At 43.6% G+C, this 20,375-nt stretch overlaps 1 protein-coding gene and 1 pseudogene across 1 annotated transcript; both read right to left on the reverse strand.

Moving 5' to 3' along the window:
* Nucleotides 1-674: 674 nt before the first annotated feature.
* Nucleotides 675-16,270, reverse strand: LOC129832015 (prolyl 4-hydroxylase subunit alpha-3-like). The gene is made up of 13 exons (XM_055895726.1): nt 15,882-16,270; nt 15,268-15,422; nt 14,890-15,119; nt 13,760-13,909; nt 13,554-13,605; nt 12,911-13,074; nt 12,439-12,615; nt 7,691-7,755; nt 7,059-7,218; nt 6,045-6,107; nt 5,673-5,741; nt 4,787-4,883; nt 675-2,753 (listed from the first exon to the last, which is right to left on the reverse strand). The coding sequence occupies exons 1-13, from the start codon at nt 16,070-16,072 to the stop codon at nt 2,683-2,685; spliced, it is 1,644 nt and encodes a 547-aa protein (XP_055751701.1). The 5' UTR covers nt 16,073-16,270; the 3' UTR covers nt 675-2,682.
* Nucleotides 16,271-18,490: 2,220 nt separating this feature from the next.
* On the reverse strand, nt 18,491-19,438 carry LOC129831574 (odorant receptor 131-2-like; annotated as a pseudogene).
* Between the last annotated feature and the right edge of the window lie 937 nt (nt 19,439-20,375).

Consider the following 20,375-nt stretch of genomic DNA (forward strand, 5'->3'; position numbering starts at 1 on the left):
CAGGAAGTTAACGCTTGGTAGCAAATGTGTCTTCCAAATGGACAATGACCCCAAGCATACTTCCAAAGTTGTGGCAAAATGGCTTAAGGACAACAAAGTCAAGGTATTGGAGTGGCCATCACAAAGTCCTGACCTCAATCCTATAGAACATTTGTGGGCAGAACTGAAAAAGTGTGTGCTAACAAGGAGGCCTACAAACCTGACTCAGTTACACCAGCTCTGTCAGGAGGAATGGGCCAAAATTCACCCAACTTATTGTGGAAGGCTACCTGAAACGTTTGACCCAAGTTAAACAATTTATAGGCAATGCTATCAAATATTAATTGAGTGTATGTAAACTTCTGACCCACTGGGAATGTGATGAAAGAAATAAAAGCTGAAATAAATCATCCTCTCTGCTATTATTCTGACATTTCACATTCTTAAAATAAAGTGATGATCCTAACTGACCTAAGACAGGGAATTTTTTACTTGGATTGAATGTCAGGAAATGTGAAAAAACTGAGTTTAAATGTATTTGGCTAAGGTGTATGTAAACTTCTGACTTCAACTGTACGTGTCCTGTGCTCACATTTTAGACAGGTCAACTATAAATAGTCTGCGGAATGTACGCATAGTAAATATTATTTTTTGTATGTTTTGTTTTAACTGCTTAGTAATGAGGCAGACACATATTTTTGTTGAAGTTATTTATTTTGAAATCATATAAAGTTTGAGAATTCCATAGAATAGAAATGTTCTTGGTTGGAGAAACGCCAAAGGCATAACCTCCATCCTCCATGCATTTTATCAAACATGGGCCTCCTGTCAATCCACTCCAGGGGGAACAATCAAGGTCTACTGTTAAGGAATGCAGCTGGGAGAATGTAGCATTCCTTTAGTATACGACCTCTGTGTTTGTATCTGTGTGTGGTGTGTGTGTCTAAAGGTTAGGGGTGGTACGGGGTTGTGCACCGGAGGGAAAACTTCCTTACATCCCAGCAGGCAGAGATATTATCCTTGTTGAACCCCTCTCCCTTCAACAGTCCCTGTCACTCAAAAGGCAGCACCCAGCCCAAAGAGAGGGAGCCGACAGTACATTTCACTCCTCACTTCCTCATAGACTAGGTGTGAAAGTTGGTATGCACTCTTTTCAGAGGTGTTTTGACCTACATACAAACACATATTTTGGCTGGCTGGTATGCAGCTAGATACCCAGGATTTGTAGTGAGGTCAGAGACTCTGTACTAAAGCAGATGCATTCATCCAATCATCTGTTTTACAGACCATGACTAATTAATTATGCCTCTGAATGGGAGCTAGAAGACACAACAGGTTTGACTCATATGCACCCCATTAGCTACAAGGAGATGAGCAATAGAGAGCACACCAAATGTCAGCAAGCCGCTCAGTGGGAGAGACGACTACCTCATCTCCTTTGGTTTCCTGAACTGACAGCATGAATGGGAAAAAGTCCCAATAACCTTTTTCCTCAATCACAGCGCTGCTCTTAACTACATTCTTAAGGTGTGAGATGGTTAGAGAAATATAATTCGAACTCAATTCTGATGGTAAAGATCAGCGCTGTGCTAATGAGATCAGTCCGTGTGAAGCGTATCCTGACAGATTCAGTGCATTAGTTTTCAAAAGGCTGCATTATACTTATTTTTACATTGATTTTCAAACAAACAGACAAACAGCCTAGCAGCGTTAACTGAAACCAGCCCAGTGTGTGAGTGTAGAGGCCTCTGTCTCTCTCTCTGCTCCAGCAGGGACTGACTGGGGAGTAGGAGCAAGAGGCCTCTCTCTCTCTCTCTGCTCCAGCGGGGACTGACTGGGGAGTAGGAGCAAGAGGCCTCTCTCGCTCTCTCTGCTCCAGCAGGGACTGACTGGGGACTAGGAGCAAGAGGCCTCTCTCTCTCTGCTCCAGCAGGGACTGACTGGGGAGTAGGAGCAAGAGGCCTCTCTCTCTCTCTGCTCCAGCAGGGACTGACTGGGGAGTAGGAGCAAGAGGCCTCTCTCTCTCTGCTCCAGCGGGGACTGACTGGGGAGTAGGAGCAAGAGGCCTCTCTCGCTCTCTCTGCTCCAGCAGGGACTGACTGGGGACTAGGAGCAAGAGGCCTCTCTCTCTCTGCTCCAGCAGGAACTGACTGGGGAGTAGGAGCAAGAGGCCTCTCTCTCTCTGCTCCAGCAGGGACTGACTGGGGAGTAGGAGCAAGAGGCCTCTCTCTCTCTGCTCCAGCAGGGACTGACTGGGGAGTAGGAGCAAGAGGCCTCTCTCTCTCTCTCTGCTCCAGCAGGGACTGACTGGGGAGTAGGAGCAAGAGGCCTCTCTCTCTCTCTCTGCTCCAGCAGGGACTGACTGGGGAGTAGGAGCAAGAGGCCACTCTGCCTTTGGGGCTGATTGCCAAATGCCCTTCTCCCCCACCATCACCTCCTCCTTCCCAAAACCAAGTCAGCCCCCTGCCATTCCAGCCCCCTCCAGCAGTGTCTGTGCTCCTCGTTCCCTTGTGCCTGAAGCTCCAATCACAGATGCAGGCTGCTCTTTGGCTGCCTTCCCCTCCCCCAGCCTCAAGCGCTCTCGCATGCCCTCTCTTGCACTCTCTCTCGTTCCCTCCCTCTCTGCCTGCGTGGCGCACACGGCTCCATTGTGGAGGCTGGTTCTTGTACTCCAAGCGGTCCCAGCAGCTGCTTTCTCTCTTCTCACTCCTCAGGATTTGGGCTGCAGCGTCTCTGGAACTCCTGGCCGTGCTCATGGATCCATTTGTTAGCCACTGGAACAGGGCATGGACAACAGAGAGTATGTGTTAGTAGTGTATGTCACAGAGTAGTCAAATAAACATAAAATATAATATATAGGTGTGTAAAAAAGAGTTGTTAAATATTCACTGACATTAAAATCCCCAAAAAGTGTAGACACACATTTTTATATAGATCCCTTGTATAGAGCCATCATTTTTTTTACTTTAATTTTCTTTCTTTTTTTAAATTCACCTTTATTTAACCAGGTAAGCCAGTTGAGAACAAGTTCTCATTTACAACTATGACCTGGCTAAGATAAAGCAAAGCATTGCGACAAAAACAACACAGAGTTACACATAAACAAACGTACGGTCATTAACACAATAGAAAAAAATCTGTATACAGTGTGAACAAATGAAGTAAGGAGGTAAGGCAATAAATAGGCCAATAGAATTTAGCAATTTACACTGGAGTGATATATGTGCAGATGAGGATGTGCAAGTAGAAATACTGGTGTGCAAAAGAGAGGAAAAACAAAAACAAATACGGGGATGAGGTAGGTAGTTGGTTGGATGGGCTATTTACTGATGGGCTGTGTACAGCTGCAGCGATCGGTAAGCTGACGCTTAAAGTTAGAGAGGGAGATACAAGTCTCCAACTTCAGTGATTTTTGCAATTCGTGCCAGTCATTGGCAGCAGAGAACTGGAAGGAAAGGCAGCCAAAGTAGGTGTTGGCTTTGGGGATGACCAGTGAAATATACCTGCTGGAGCATGTGCTACGGGTGGGTGTTGCTATGGTGACCAGTGAGCTGAGATAAGGCGGAGCTTTATCTAGCAAAGACTCATAGATGACCTGGAGCCAGTGGGTTTGGCGACGAATATGTAGCGAGGACCAGCCAACGTGAGCATACAGGTCGCAGTGGTGGGTAGTATATGGGGCTTTGGTGACGAAACGGATGCCACTGTGATGGACTGCATCCAATTTGCTGAGTAGAATGTTGGAGGCTATTTTGTAAATGACATCGCCGAAGTCAAGGATCGGTAGGATAGTCAGTTTTACGAGGATATGTTTGGCAGCATGAGTGAAGGAGGCTTTGTCGCGAAATAGGAAGCCGATTCTAGATTTAACTTTGGATTGGAGATGCTTAATGTAAGTCTGGAAGGAGAGTTTACAGTCTAGCCAGACACCTAGGTATTTATAGTTGTCCACATATTCTAAGTCAGAACCGTCCAGAGTAGTGATGCTAGTCGGGCGGGCGGGTGCGGGCAGCGGACGGTTGAAGAGCATGCATTTCGTTTTACTAGCATTTAAGAGCATTTGGAGGCCACGGAAAGAGTGTTGTATGGCGTTGAAGCTCGTTTGGAGGTTTGTTAACACAGTGTCCAAAGAAGGGCCAGATGTATACAGAATGGTGTCGTCTGCGTAGAGGTGGATCAAAGAATCACCCGCAGCAAGAGCGACATCGTTGATGTATACAGAGAAGAGAGTCGGCCTGAGAATTGAACCCTGTGGCACCCCCATAGAGACTGCCAGAGGTCCGGACAACAGGCCCTCCGATTTGACACACTGAACTCTATCTGAGAAGTAGTTAGTGAACCAGGCGAGGCAGTCAATAATGAGAAATGGGGCCTTGTTATAATCTTATTTCAAATACATGAACACACAGTAAAATAAAAAATAAAAAGTATATACTTTCTCGTTTAAGTGTCTCTCAGATGCAGCAACTCACATAATGACTGATTACCCTCTGCGTTTCCTTTAGCCTTGTCACTGACTGTGGGATCCAGGATGGAGTTAAATGATGTGGAATGGAGACCCACATGTTTAGCATCCCAGAGCTGTGCTCAGTGCCTGACCTCTTCTCTATATTGTCCCCAACTCTATCTGTATAATGCAGTGCAGATGTGGCCCCAGGCTCCTGCTGTGACTTCAGTATGACAGGCAGGGGCTACTGGAATAGACGTAGGGTCCTTAGCTTTCCACATCTGACACTGCTCACTGTACCTGTGTGTTTTTCTATAGGAACTATGTGGAGTTCCCGGTTGTCTCATTAAAGCCTCTTACCCCATTTGTCCCCAACAAGGACAGGGCAGCCAGCATGCAGAGTGTCCCCATCTCCTTGACCGTTCCTATGGAGGTTCCACCAGAAGAGGGCAGCATTCTGGAACACAAGAGACATTGGAAATGTGTCCCTAAAAACATTGGAACAAAACATTTCAAATCGTGTCTGGATCTTGTGGGTCACTATCGTGCCTGGAATTTGTATGGTCTCCTCCTCTACTTGACAATCCTAAGCCATTGTACCTCAATGAAAATTAAATGTTGTATATATATGTATGTTAAAATCCCACGTGCATAGCTGTGCTCCAAGTACAACATATTTGACATTGATATGAGGGAAAAGGTGCCCAGTGAGAGAGATTTTTTCTAACACTTGAGGATAGGAAGTGAAACCTCAATAAAATCCAGATTGATAGGTTAAAACCTAGTGAGGTCCTGTGTCTTTTCAACAGCAGCTCATTTATTAAACCAAACACCACACCAGGGCCCTGGTCAAAAGTACTACACTATAAAGATAATTGGGTGCCATTTAGGACACTGCCTATGGCTCCTCTTTACTCATCAGGCCTACTGTCATAAGAACAGTCCTACTCCAAACATCTTAAGAAATGATGTGACCTTTCTGAGGAAAGAATCTCTTATTATTCTTGATGCCATATTAACACATGCACAGAGTGAAGGTTTAGGAGGGTATGAGTTCTGGCTTGAAGCAATTTTGATGGGTAAACAAGAAGGTAAAGCCCATGTCCAAAATAGAATTCTATTACCTATAGAGTGCACTACTTTTGACAAACAGACTGGTAACAAGTAGTGCACTCTGTAGGGAATAGGGTGCCATTTGGGACACAGCACAAGTTTAGCCAGCAGCTGATGTGAGCAGTGCATTTACCTCCACAACAGGAATGCTAAAGTTAGCGTGGATGAAGGCTGTGGACCCACCTGCGTCCACTGAACTGAGCTGTGGAGGATGACAACATTCTCACTGAGTTGTGTCTAGTCTATCCACTGTGCGCACGTAAAAGAAAAGCCATCCATGCCGGAATAAGGAGTGTGGAGTTTGTCCAAATCTCACAAGCAGACATTCTTTTTCATACCACCTTAACTTGAAGTTTGACATCTCATTGCAATTTCAATAAGAAAATACTGAATTCTAATTCTGATTGAAGCGATATAGCGTACAGTATCTCCAAAGATGCCTTTACTGTATATCCACAAATGAGACAAGCATGCACATAACAGGATAACAAGATAAAACACGTACGTATATCATGAAGGTTGCCACTCGATTCCCAGTGTTGAGCCTAAAAAGGGGGCTTGATGCTGACTGGTTACATGTAGAAAATAGTACACATAAATATATCATGACCTTACCATGGCTACAAATGGCACCCTATTTCCCTGTACAGAGCACTACTTTCGACCAGAGAACTATGAGCCCTGGTCAAAAGTAGTGTACTAGGGCAGTGGTTTCCAAACAGTGGAGCAAGGGTCCCCCTCCCCAAAATAAGTTGTCATGTCAGTTATTGCAGACCTTAGAGATCTATTTATATCTTGTCAGAAATGTTCAGATTAACTAGCCCATGTCAGCTGACGTTTTGTAGCTAGGTTTTTTAGTCCATAGATTTTGGATTAATGTTCGAGTCACTCAAATATCACACGAATACACATTAGACATGGCAAAATCTATAGAATTGCCAGAAAATTTCCTTTAAAACGGCAAAATTTTCTCTACAGCCATGACAAAATGTGTATAATTACAGAAAATAAGCTTTAAACCTGCAAAATGTTCTCTCCGCCAGCAAGAGGGGTGTGAGCAGTTTGTGGAATGAACAGGGCTTGTGCCCATAGAAATAGACGTGGCGCGCACAGGGGGGGTGCGGGACGTTCCCCAATGCAGGGGGGGTGACAGGTAGCCTAGTGGTTAGAGCGTTGGGTAACCGAAAGGTTGCTAGATCGAATCCCCAAGCTGACAAGGTAAAAGTCTGTCGTTCTGCCCCTGAACAAGGCAGTTAACCCATTGTTCCTAGGCTGTCATTGTAAATAAGAATTTGGTTCTTAACTGACTAGTTAAATTAAAATAATATGCTGGAAGGGTGAAGAGTGTAAAAGTTTAGGAACCCCTGTACTAGGAAATAGGGTGATGTTTGGGACACAGCCCATCACTCAACACTAACACACAAAATGAGGGTTCACTATTGCATGAAGTGTTAATTAATTTAGTAAATGTAGGGTTTATTCAAGATGTACTGTTCTAAAGATAGAGAAACCCACTCACCGTTGCATGGTCAAAATGAGGTTCATAGTGTCCTCCAATCCCATAGTTCACCACTTGGAGGTACTCTGCATACGGAGGCTGCACATTGAGACTTGTGAGCAAGGTGATTCTCTGGTCCAGCCTCCCAATGATAGGGTGGACTGTGTCCTTTAGCCATGCACTGAAAAACAAAACACAAACTCTCATAATACAGATAATGTTACTGTCTTGGTTTGAGCTCGACCTGATGTTATGTACACTCTGTCTTCTGACAGGTGGCGTCATTCCTACTTGATGTGCAGTCCTCAACCGATCAATGCAGATTGACTCGTCGTGCTACCTGATGTAAAACAATAATGTACACTTCACCTTCCACTGATACTGTAGGTTCCAGAGGTGTTCAGCTACTTTCCATTCAAAGGTTAAAGTTTATCCCACAGTTAACTATCATACATTACATGTTATAACTAATTATCCTGAAAATCACATGTGCACCATAAAATTAGCCCAAGCATTTTATAGTGTTATACAGTATATTCACTGGTTGCTGTGAGGGTGCATTGTTCTGCTGGTGCTTTTATTACTGCTTTCAGTGTTATGAAAAGGAACTGTTAACTATACATTTAATAGTGACATGTTTCTGATAGTAATACCTCTTGCTGATGCGATACTCTGCAGTAGCCTGTTCCTCTCCAGATGCCACCACAGATCTCCTTAACTTATGGCACAAAAAGAAAGAAAACTTTCAATACTCAATCATTTTATACAGCAGTAACTTTGACTGCCATTTCTATCTACACCCTCTCTAAATACTTTGAACTAGACAGCTAATAGTAAACCCTTGGAGCGACGCATGAACACCTGAATACCAATGCTCAGGCAATGATGTATGTGTCTATGTGGTCAGGGCAAGGAGTACTGCATGTGTTCCAGGCTCCAAATGACTAATACTCCAGCTGGAAGTCCCAAATGGCACCCTATTCCCTATATAGTGTGCTACTTTTGTAGTGCACTATATAGGGAATAGGGTGCCATTTGAGACACAGGTCAGGCCTGGTTTTAATCAACCCACCAGAGCGCCATGAAATGTTGACACAATGAGTGGAGGGATTTTAATTTGAAGAAGGGGTGGAAAACCTGTTGAACAATGCCAAAACATCCCAAAATCTAGGAGATAATTTGGGTTACAGAATGTCGCCAGAAAAACTGAGTCAGCCAATGGACGCTAGTGGGAGGAGTTGTAGGAGGACAGTCTCATTGTAATGGCTGAAATTGAATAAACGGAGCGAAGTCAAACGTTGTTTCCATATGTTTGTGTTTGATACCGTTCCATTAATTCCATTCCAGTCATTAAAATGAGCCCATCAGTACAACACAGACTCAGAAGTTGTCACGGCTGTCGTAAGGAGGAGACCAAGGCGCAACGTGGTAAGCGTACATTCTTCTTTATTAAAAGAACGAACACTGAACAAACGAACAAAATAACAAAACGAACCGTGAAGCTAATATGGATAGTGCAGACAGGCAACTAAACATAGATCAAGAATCCACAAAACCAAAAGGGAAAATGGCAACCTAAATATTATCCCCAATCAGAGACAACGATAAACAGCTGCCTATGATTGGGAACCAATTCAGGCCACCATAGACATACATATACCTAGACTACCAAAACCCCTAGACATACAAAACTCTAGACAATACAAAACTAGCATACCCACCCTCATCACACCCTGACCTAACCAACATAATAAAGAAAACAGAGGTAACTAAGGTCAGGGCGTGACAGTACCCACCCCCACACCCCCCCCTACCCCAAAGGTGCGGACTCCCGACCGCAAACCTGAACTTATAGGGGAGGGTCCGGGTGGGCATCTACCCTCGGTGGCGGCTCTGGTTCTGGACGCCGTCACCCCCTCTTTACACTGATCCCTCCGCCTTTGTAAATCCGAACCGTGGATCATCGTCGTAGGCTCTGGACTGCGGATCATCGAGGTTCCGAACTGTGGCCCGTCGTTGGAGGTTCCGGACTGTGTTCCGTCGTTGGAGGTTCCGGTCTGTGGCCCGTTGTTGGAGGTTCCGGACTGTGGCCCGTCGTTGGAGGTTCCGGACTATGAAACGTCGCCGGAAGCTCTGGACTGGGTACTGTCGCCGGAAGCTCTGGACTGGGTACTGTCGCCGGAAGCTCTGGACTATGGAAATGCACTGGAAGCCTGATGCGTGGTGCCGGAACTGGTGGTACCGGGCTGAGGCCACGCACCTCAGGGCGAGTGCGGGGAAGAGGCACAGGCCGTACTGGACTGTGGAAGCGCACTGGAGGCCCGATGCGTGGCGCCGGAACTGGTTGTACCGGGCTGAGGACACGCACCTCAGGGCGAGTGCGGGGAAGAGGCACAGGCCGTACTGGACTGTGGAAGCGCACTGGAGGCCTGATGCGTGGTGCCGGAACTGGTGGTACCGGGCTGAGGACACGCACCTCAGGGCGAGTGCGGGGAAGAGGCACAGGCCGTACTGGACTGTGGAAGCGCACTGGAGGCCTGATGCATGGTGCCGGAACTGGTGGTACCGGGCTGAGGACACGCACCTCAGGGCGAGTGCGAGAAGCAGGAACAGGACGTACTGGACTCTGGAGACGCACTGCAGGCCTGGTTTGTGGTGCCGGCACTGGTGGTACCGGGCTGGGGACACGTACCTCAGGGCGAGTGCGGGGAGGAGGCACAGGATACACTGGGCCGTGGAGGCGCATTGGAGATCTGGAATGTAGAGCTGGTTCAATGCGTCCTGGCTGGATGCCCATTCTAGCCCGGCAAATACGAAGAGCTGGAATAGAGCGCACCGGGCTATGAATGGGAACTGGAGACACCGTCTGCATTTCTGCAAAATACGGTGCCTGACCAGACATACGCTCCCCACGGTAAGCACGAGGAGTTGGCTCATGTCTCCAACCTGACTCAGGCAATCTCCTCGTGTGCCTCCCCCCCATTTTTTTTTATTGGGGCTGCCTCTCGTGCTTGCCTTGTTTGTATTTCTCCTCATAATATCGCCGTTCCGCTTTTGCTGCCTAAATTTCCTCCTTCGGAAGGCGATACTCCCCAGCCTGCGTCCAGGGTCCTGCTCCATCCAGTATCTCCTCCCAGGTCCATTTTTCCATAAAACGCTGCTCCTCCTTTTCACGCTGCTTGGTCCTTTTATGGTGGGTTCTTCTGTCACGGCCGTCGTAAGGAGGAGACCAAAGCGCAGCGTGGTAAGCGTACATTCTTCTTCATTAAAAGAACGAACACTGAACAAACAAACAAAATAACAAAACGAACCGTGAAGCTAATATGGATAGTGCAGACAGGCAACTAAACATTGATCAAGAACCAACAAAACCAAAAGGGAAAATGGCTACCTAAATATGATCCCCAATTAGAGACAACGATAAACAGCTGCCTCTGATTGGGAACCAATTCAGGCCACCATAGACCTACATATACCTAGACTACCAAAACCCCTAGACATACAAAAAAACCTAGACAATACAAAACTAGCATACCCACCCTCGTCACACACTGACCTAACCAAAATAATAAAGAAAACAGAGATAATTAAGGTCAGGGTGTGACAGAAGTTATTCTTTCAAACAAATTTGATGGACAAATTTCAGCTCTTTTTGGCATGCAGTATCAGATTTTATACAACGGGTGGGTCTAATCCTGAATACTGATTAGTTAAAAGCGCATTCCAGCTGGTGTCTATTCCATAAATTGCCACCGGCTAAATCTATGACGTTTAAATGCCCATTTACTCTGTTCCATCTGACTGTGCAATCCACTGTCTCATCAGCCCAGGCAGGGAAGTTATAAACTTGATCTCCACTACAAAAAGAATCTAGACATTATCTCACATTTCTTTTAGACCAATATTTAGTTTTCAACAGCGGAGATTTGTATAAACCTCACTGTCATTGTTTCAATATTCAAATTCGATCTCCAACTGTCCCACAGTAATGTAATGAACGTGTAGGGGTCGGGAGTCGAGACGAGAGAGAGAGAGAGGCAGGCAGCGTTTCTCAGCCAGTCGAAATCATGAATCAGCTGGCATCGTTTTTATAGATGTATACAAAGAAGTATCAATTGAAAAAGGTCAAACAAAACGAAGTGCAACTAGTTGGCAGTCTTTCCAGCGTCAGTTTGAAGTGATTGTGTTAGCTATGTTGTTGGCTAGCTCTTCTAAACAACAGTGTCCTGACGAGAGAGCACATTTTCTATGCCAGGCAAAATCGTGGCTCATTAGCTCATTGTTATGGATATATCCAAATAAACGTCACTAGAAAACAGCTTAAACAAATGCAGCTACTGTTGTTATTCTGTATGGCAATTGAACACTTGGAACGAACGACTGGGTCGCGTCCATAGATACAGAACAAAAAGAACGAACGAAAGGGTTGCGTCTCTAGCAACCCTAGATTTGTGTCGGGACTATATCTTGTGGAAGGATGAAATCGTATGAATAAATTCATCAAAATAACATTTTTTTATGAAAATATGTCAATCATTATTTGAATATGCTGGTAACCCGTTGAATAAAAGTGATTATGTCCTCAAAGCCGGTGTTTGTTGGATATATTGGCACTGTTTGCCGTCTTGTTCTCGGGCCTAACACCGGTGCCAATATATCCAACAAACACCGGCTTCTCAGGCATTATCACTTATTTGTTAATATTTGTAAATATTGCAACCAGGTCACAGAACAGAGACTGAGCCTTTCTAAAGCCCTTGATAGATTAAGTATTTGAGATCACAAACATGCAAGAATAGAAAGATTACTATATGATGAAAATCCTATCATAGCCTGCCAATGTAATCTAAGCTGTAACTATTACTTGGGTGAAAAACTAGCACCTCAGTGGTAGTCTAAGCAGCCAGACCCCAGGGGAAAAAAGCAGATTGGAAATTTCCTAAATTAACCGTTATCCCAGCAGAGCCAAAACGAACAGTGTCCTGTGTGTAGAGTCACTCTTCTACATGATCTTTACTGGAGTCATAAAATAGGATGTTGACATGGAAACGCATTTAATAAGGCTTCATATGCGCAAAAACTAATCATGACACAGGACGGTCTCTTCTATCAGTTATGTTATTTAAAAGACACTCATCATTTTGAATGGACTTGGAAAGTGAATGTGGTAATCAGAATCAATGTTATGACAATGGAATCTGGGGCCATATGCATCAAGCGTCACAGAGTTGGATGGCTGAGTTAGGATCCATTTAGCCTTTAAGATCATAATGAATAAGACTGGACAGGGATGACTGGATCCTAGATCAACACTTCTTATCCGAGATGCTTGATACATACTGCCCTGATAGGCCTTTTCTGAGTAAAAGGGGCAACACCATGACAGTAGATAGACACTCACCCCTGTCTGGGCGAGGTCCCTGATGCGCTCTGCCTCTGAGTCAGTGATGAAGCTGTGGTAGAGGACCACATACGGCTGCAAGCTCAGCACCTCCCGTCTGATTGGCTGCAGTAGTAGCCCAGGACTGTCATTGTTGAAATAGTCACAGAACAGCCGGGGGTTTTCATAACGCATTGGCTGTGAGGAGAGAAGGGCATCTGAAGTCATTACTGGATCTGAAACATGGGAAGAAAGCAGCAGTATTTTATTTTCATCCTCAGAACTTAAAAAATATTTTCGTTCTCTATGAGCTCCAGAATGTAGCCAAGTCTTAGTTTTCCACATATGGTGGCTCATGTGGTGTCGTACATGTAAAAGGACAGTATGATTTCAGTTGCTGTTTGGAGCATTTCTAAAAGCAAATGTATCGCTCAATTGCTACCGCATATAGCTGGCTGGGTGGAGGAGATTACAATATCATAGATGAGTATACCGGAGTGCCCTGTGTCCGACACAGTCTCTCGTAGGTGTTCCTTGTCCGTAGATAGGTGGTGTTGGGCCTCTTCAACCCAGTGTCAGCGCTCAGTGATGGTGGATTGTCAACAAGCAGTCGCTCATACTTCTCTACATTCTTCAAAACTCTCCTGTTCATGGGATCTTCAGGAAGGGAATCATGTTAATACCATCAATATGATACCATGAGTTTGGAGAAACAAATCACAACGTCCAGTTGGTAAAATAGAAACAAGTGAGCAGTACAGATGTTTTCCTGGTCAATGTATGTAGTATTATTAAAAGGAGGCCTGAATTGTAAGTTCCAGGTCCACGTCTGCATTATGCACAGTAAGTATATAGCACTTCAGGGTTCAGCTACCGTATGGGGAAATAGGCTGATATACAAAGCAGATGGTGACCATGATATATGTAGTGGGATGTTTTTTATGGATGGGGCAGTCCCACTCCCACTTTTTCAGAATGTGATTTTTATTGGACAGGATAAAGAGAAAGGAAGTGGGTCGGAGTAAAACCCAATGCTCGCAACGGAACATACTATGTGCGATCCAGAGACAGCAGTTTAGACCGCTGGACCACCCCAGGCCACTCTATAGTGGGATGCTTTAACTAGACAGGCTTACCATGGTTCAACAATTCCTGAGAGAGACTCAGTGCATAGGAGATGTTTCCTGTCTGAAGCAAAACAAAAAAAGTAAAATTTGGTCAACAAAATGCTGAAAGAATCACATCTGTCCACAAATACTATTTTCAACCAGTAGGTCTATTTTATAAAGAATCACATTCAAAATCAAAATAACTTGTATTTCTATGTGCAAAATAGACACACCTTGAAGTGAGAGAAGGCCAGGTGATCCAGAGCATCTTCCAGAGTTCCCTCATTCTCTGGGCTCCATTCCCCCCCTGCCCTTCGGAAAAGACGCACTGACTCCTCCAGCCACTGCACTGAGTGGTAGTAGTCCTCCAACTCATAGGCAACCTACAATACAACAACAGGATGTTAGCATTAGAAAACAACAGAAAGCTTTTATAATGACAAATTGAGACACATTCTTTTCCTGAACAGTCATACACCATACTCAAAATATATGTTGGAAGGAAAGAGTAAACACCTTTTCAGCATTGTAAATATCATTCTCTCACATCTAGAGCTGTAGAGAAAAGAGAGCGATGTAAAGTAAATGTAGTACTATGATTGTTGATGGTGGCTGAGGCTTTGTACGGGCCCTGGAAACGTGACAAATATAGCTAACCCTTAGATAACCCTGCTGGTTTTAACAACTAGGTTTTAGCCACCACAAAAGTGCAGTTGACGAACTATTACTGCATGCAACATGCCAAACGGAGCATCTGTTTACACATGGTCACAGTCAGATAATCCTGGTGTTAGCACAAGTGAAGGCAAAGGCCCTTACTCCACATTCTTAGACTTCCCTAAACAGATATGATGTATTTTCCATACTGTCTCTCCCACACAGTGCCACTGTACATAAACAGTAGGATCCATTGAGGAGTGACTCATCAGGAGGAAGACTTTGTCCGTCTTCCAAATGTCTCCAAATGTCACCCTATTCCCTTTATTGTGCACTACTTTTGACCAGGACCCAAAAGACACTGTACATTACACACTCAACACAACACATACATTGCACATTACCCTTATCATACACACTTCTCATAAAGCCACATACTGTAAGTAATACATATTGTACATTCCCCTTATCATACACACTTCTCATAAAGCCACATAGTCAGTGGCGTACTATTGACGTTCAGGTATGATGGACATGGGAATGAAGAAGTGCTTATGCCTGTTCAGCTTACGTGTGGGATTTGTGTAACCATTGGCTGGAGGGAGCTTTCATCATTGTTAGATCTATACGAGACAGTGTGCAAGAGGAGAAGGGTGGAGAATCAAGTGCAGCCAATGATTAAATGGGTGAGTTATTGGTGGCTTACCTTCCCAACCAGGAAGCAGTCATCCCCAGAAAGAAGAACAGATATTGTGGGACTGTAGATTTCAATGGGGTTGCCGTTAGTGATCCTCTGGAAGTGACCTCTCACAAGTCCCCCCACTTGAAGGGCATACACATCCTGCAGTCTCATCAACCCATTGGCCGCCCCCTGAAGGTCCTCCAGTTTTGGCAAGCTTCCCTCCTCCTCCACCTCCTCGTAACCGGACCTGAAGGCTGAAACACAACACGGGGGGAGCGAGTGGGGGTGGGGTGACGACAGAACACAAAAAGTGGGGATGGACCTTTGTCAAACTTATGTCCCAGGTTATGTCAGTTGTAAGGACCAGATTTGTTTTTAAAGGGAGTCATAAAGGGAAACAACCTTGGGTGTTCTCTTGTGCTTCATCGCTGTAGATCAGATTAATCCACTCGGACTGCAAGCGCTTGATAAGAGTAAACGCCACCAAGGGGTTTGCCATAGCAGCTGATGGTCCATTGTACACCTCACTGTGCAATTCTGACACCTTTGCATAAAACCTGCAGAAAGAGTCTATAAGTGCTAAAGGTTTAGAGAGAATATCACCCTATGGTGATACCATGGTAGATGGACAGGGGGGAGACAACCATGCAATGATATATGCATGAGGTTTTACATTGAAATCAAACTGCCCCTAAATCAGTATAGAATGCATCTTGAGTTTTGATAGGTTTTAGAAGGAACTTAACATTAGTAATTAGTCATTATAATGTTAAGTTCCTTCTAAAGTTACCTAAAGGATGGAGGTGATTCATCAATTCATCAACAACATACAATAAAGAACACATAGCCCAAACATATAGCTTACTAATTTTTAGACACAATTATTTAGCAATATTTGTTTTCTCTCTTTCTAAAACCACACACTCTAAACCTTAATAATTAAGCCTACGACATAAATGAGTGATAAGCTATCAAGCACACGTGCATCATGACAACGTTCCCTGTCTGTTACTCACCTTTTGATGTCTTCAAGTCTCTCCGATTCGTGTTCAATATAAGTTTCTAAATGATCAATAAGTTGTCTTTCAACAATGATGGCTTGTTTGACGTTCAATAATGACGTATACATCTCACCAAAAGATAATGGTATCAAAATCATATTGATTATAACACAGACTGAGTAAATGGATTTGAAATAATTTTGCATTTTGCTCGCATATGATGCCCTCGATGACGTTTAAAAAGTTGCCTAGGCTTGCGATAGATTTTTTGTCAACTTTAATCTCTATCAATGGGTCTTGCTTTAAATGTATTAAATGTAGCGCAGTTTCTTGTTTGAAACCACTCAAATCTGCCCTACGGGAAAGCTTAGCTCGGTCCTGCGGTTCTGTGTGATTCCCCGCACTGTTCTTTCTCAACAATGCGTGCTGCTCACACCTGAGAGATCAGCTTTCACCACTTCACATCATCTGTCATCAAGAGGAATGGTTCAACAATAACAATCTCATATATTAAGTTGCATGATTAATGAACAATCGTATTACATTAGGTATTTTAGGATTTGGATTTGCTCAAAATGTATTGCAACAGTTTTCCTTTGGAATTGTCATGCGTAAATGTGTCCAGTCCCTGCATTCTACTCAACATATATTAGTCTAATTAAATGATTTTATAACAACTTTGAATATCAAATAATCTAACCCTTACTGCTTTAGATATCAGTGTTCTTATTTCGCCAAAGAAACTGACCGTCTTCCTATGGGCACACATTCATCCAGTGCGCAGTGGTGTAAAGTACTTATGTAAAAGTACTATAACGTACTATTTAAGTATTTTTTTTGTGTATCTGTACTTTACTATTTAGATTTTTGGCAAGTTTTACTTCTCTACATTCCTAAAGAAAATAATGTACTTTTTACTCCATACATTTTTCCTGACACCCAAAAGTACTCGTTACATTTTGACAGGAAAATGGTCCAATTCACACACTTATAAAGAGAACATCCCTGGTCATCCCTACTGCCTCTGATCTGGCTGACTCACTAAAAACAAATGCTTTGTTTGTAAATGATGTCTGAGTGTTGTAGTGTGCCCCTGGCCATCTCTCAATAAAAACAAATGTTTTAGTTGTGCCTTCTGGTTTGCTTAATTTAAGGAATTTGAAATGATTTATACTTTTACTTTTGATACTTCAGTACATTTAAGCAATTCCATTTACTTTTGATAGTTAAGTATATTTAAAACCATGTACTTTTAGACTTTTACTTAAAAGGTAGTTTACTGGGTAACTTTACTTTTTATTTTATTTATTTTTTATTATTTACTACAAAAAACACAAGGAAGGGGTAACATTAAAGTATTAGAACATGAAGGACAAACAATACAGCATCAAGACACTATCAAACATGTATCAGTCTTTCTGCAACAGAGACATCCTTATGTGTGAGGGTGCGTGTGCATGATAGTGATATAAAATAATGTCATAGTTTCCTTTTTCATGATCACAATCTTGTGACACCCGAACCCTCCAAGATCCCCCCACAGTTCCACAATAGCTGTCCCTCAACCATTCGAGACCCCTCCCACAGTCCCCCCTGGATTGTAATTGTAAAAAATACAATTAATTCCATTCCCCACCCCCAAGAACCCCCCAATGCACCAACAACCAAGAGAAGAACTAAAGAGAAAAAAGGTAAAGACAGAAGAAAACAGCAAACAATGTAAAAAATATATATAAATAAAAAATACATTTAAAACAAGACATCAAGGACAACTGAAATCATAACAGCAATGCCAACTGTATATGTTTGTGTGCATGTCTGGCACTATTACATGTATGTGTGTGTTCTTGTATGTGTTTATTTGAATGAGAGTGTGTGTATATGCATGTGTACAAACACCTGCACGGCATCAGCCTCAGGCAAACCGGCATTAGTTGTAAAAACACTGCCACTTAGTGTCATTCAAATATACTTTTATTATGTTTTATTTTGACAATTTTTTTTCCTTAATCTTTTGACCCTCATTATCTCTCTCACACAGCAACTCCACTCCCACTTGTCTCAATTCCACATACCAACCCTCAGCTTCCCTCAGCCCATCCCATCTATCTCTGCTGGCCACCCACTTCATGTTTCTACGCAACACATATCTTTCAACTATGCTATGATGTTTAACGTACATTTTCAATCTATCTAATCGAATAGAATCTACAGTAACTATACTTTTACTTCAGTCATTTTCTATTAAGGTATCTTTACTTTTACTCAAGTATGACAATTTAGTACTTTCTCCACCACTGCTAGTGCGGTGACCCAAGCTGCACCTCTTGATAAATTTGGAATTACAGTGACACCTAGCGTACGAGTTTACGGTTTCTGAAAGTCTTTTCAAATTGTGAAGAAATCTTCTCTATTCCAAAGCAACTCTCTCTGTTTCAAGAAAAATGTACAGTTTTGTTAGATAGCAACCAACAAATATAAGTGTTAAAAGACAACCGCTTTATAATGACATTATGGCTGTCATCCAGCCAGCGTTTTACTCTTTTTAACATAAAACAGGCTACTAGTCTGTACAGATTCAAATAAAAACATTGATTTAAGCAGTGGTTCCACTTCGGGACCAGTTATTTTGACCCTGGGCTTGGTGGCCGGGCCTCTGAGACTGATCCTGTGTTTGTGTGAGCAGCACAGGACAGGCTCCCATCTCTCAGGCTGTAGATAATTGGGCTGAGGAAGCGGGGCAGCAAAATGAAGCAGAAGTACTTGAAGGTGATGTGCTCGACCAGCCAACCAGCGTGCATACTGATGAGGCTCTCTAAGACCGAGTTGGTGATGGCGATCATGCACAGCAGCAGGTGAAAGCCGTGGAGCAGCACTGATGTATGGCCTTGGCCACCGACGCCCGGTCCTGACGCATCTTCCTGGTCTCCAGCAGGACCCTCATGTAGGTGAACATGATGATGGCCAATAACACCACGAAGAACAGCCCATTCAGGGACATCTTAAACAGTGTCTGCATTGGGGACGAGTTGAGGACCATGGTTCTGCAGAGCACCAGGGTGGAGAGGACGATCACGCCAGGCTGAGGCTCTCCCAGAAAGAAGTCCACAATGGGCAGGATGCAGCTGACCAGCCACAGGCTCAGGATGATGATCCAGATACGGTCAGAGTGCCAGGCGGCTGGACACTGCAGAGGATAGAAGATGGCCACGTAGCGCTCCAGGGACATAGCTGCCAGGATCAGAGGGGTGTTGTGGACGGTGGCAGTGGAGAAGAAGTGTAGAGGGGCACAGTAGACGATAGCAAGCTTCACGTTGCCAACAATGAAGAGGAAGAGGAGGACAGAGGATAGGAGCTGCAGAGTGTCATTGATCAGCATGTAGGCAAACAGGATGTATCGGGAGTTGTCCAGGAACTGTCTGTGGGAGGCAAATGTGTGCAGCATGACCACGATGCAGTAGAGAAAGATGCAGAAGAAAGGGATCACCACACACACCTTGATTATCAGACAGGCTCTTATGTGAGTTGATGGCATTGCCTGGAAGGTCGGTCAGATTCTGCATTTTTCAGTGTGGCCTGCTTGAGGAATGGTCTATGTCTGCAAATCTCAAATGTTGAGGAAAACAACGCCTTGATATGCACACAGAAAATTTCATGACAATATACAGTGCATTCGGTGAGGTGAAAAAGCCTGTGAAATTACTATTAAAATAATTTTTGGCTTTTTAAACTTTTTACAAACAGGACAGGACGAGAGAGGAGGATACACAAGAGACAAGTTACCTGAAAAATATGTAATCTCTCAATGTTCTAATCTCTCAATGTTCATATCAAAGCGCATCAAATTCATGCACTTAGCTGTTAAAATTCCTTATTTTTTATGCCAGGGGAGGATACTCTTCACTTATTACACAATTGTGCAGCATTGGGCCTCTAACCGGGAAACAGGTTAATTGAGACATGTTAGTGTTTCCCCTACCACTGTAGAGGCCTGGTGGGGTTACTGGCCTAAAGATCAAATCAAGTGCACTTTATGAGAAGCTAGTACAGTAAATATTTGATTTCCTTGCAGGTTTTCTTGGGAGGAACTGGGGTATTTTATTATTCTCCTGATCAGTCATCATAACATGCAGTGCCTTTGGAAAGTATTCAGACCCCTAGACCTTTTCCACAATTTGTTACGTTACAGCCTTATTCTAAAATGTATTAAAAATATCAAAACTGAGAAATCTACACACAATACCCCATAATGACAAAGCGAAAACTCTTTTTATTTTAGCAAATGTATTAAAAATAAAAAACAGAAATACTATACCTTATTTATTTAAGTATAGAGACCCTTTGCTTTGAGACTCAATATTGAGCACAGGCACTACTTGTTTCCATTGATCATCCTTGAGATGTTTCTACAACTTGATTGGAGCCCACCTGTGTCACACCCTGATCTGTTTCACCTGTCTTTGTGCATGTCTCCACCCCCCTCCAGGTGTCGCCCATCTTCCCATTATC

The sequence above is a fragment of the Salvelinus fontinalis genome, chromosome 33, assembly GCF_029448725.1.
Source record: "Salvelinus fontinalis isolate EN_2023a chromosome 33, ASM2944872v1, whole genome shotgun sequence".
In the NCBI taxonomy this organism is placed as follows: domain Eukaryota; kingdom Metazoa; phylum Chordata; class Actinopteri; order Salmoniformes; family Salmonidae; genus Salvelinus; species Salvelinus fontinalis.

Coding starts and splice junctions, on each gene's coding strand:
- LOC129832015 (XM_055895726.1), bottom strand. CDS start 16,072: ATGCAAAATTATTTCAAATCCATTTACTCAGTCTGTGTTATAATCAAT. Junction 13,075..13,553: donor TCAGGAATTGTTGAACCATG/GTAAGCCTGTCT, acceptor CCCTTCCTGAAG/ATCCCATGAACAGGAGAGTT. Junction 6,108..7,058: donor CTCATTTTGACCATGCAACG/GTGAGTGGGTTT, acceptor ACATGTAACCAG/TCAGCATCAAGCCCCCTTTT.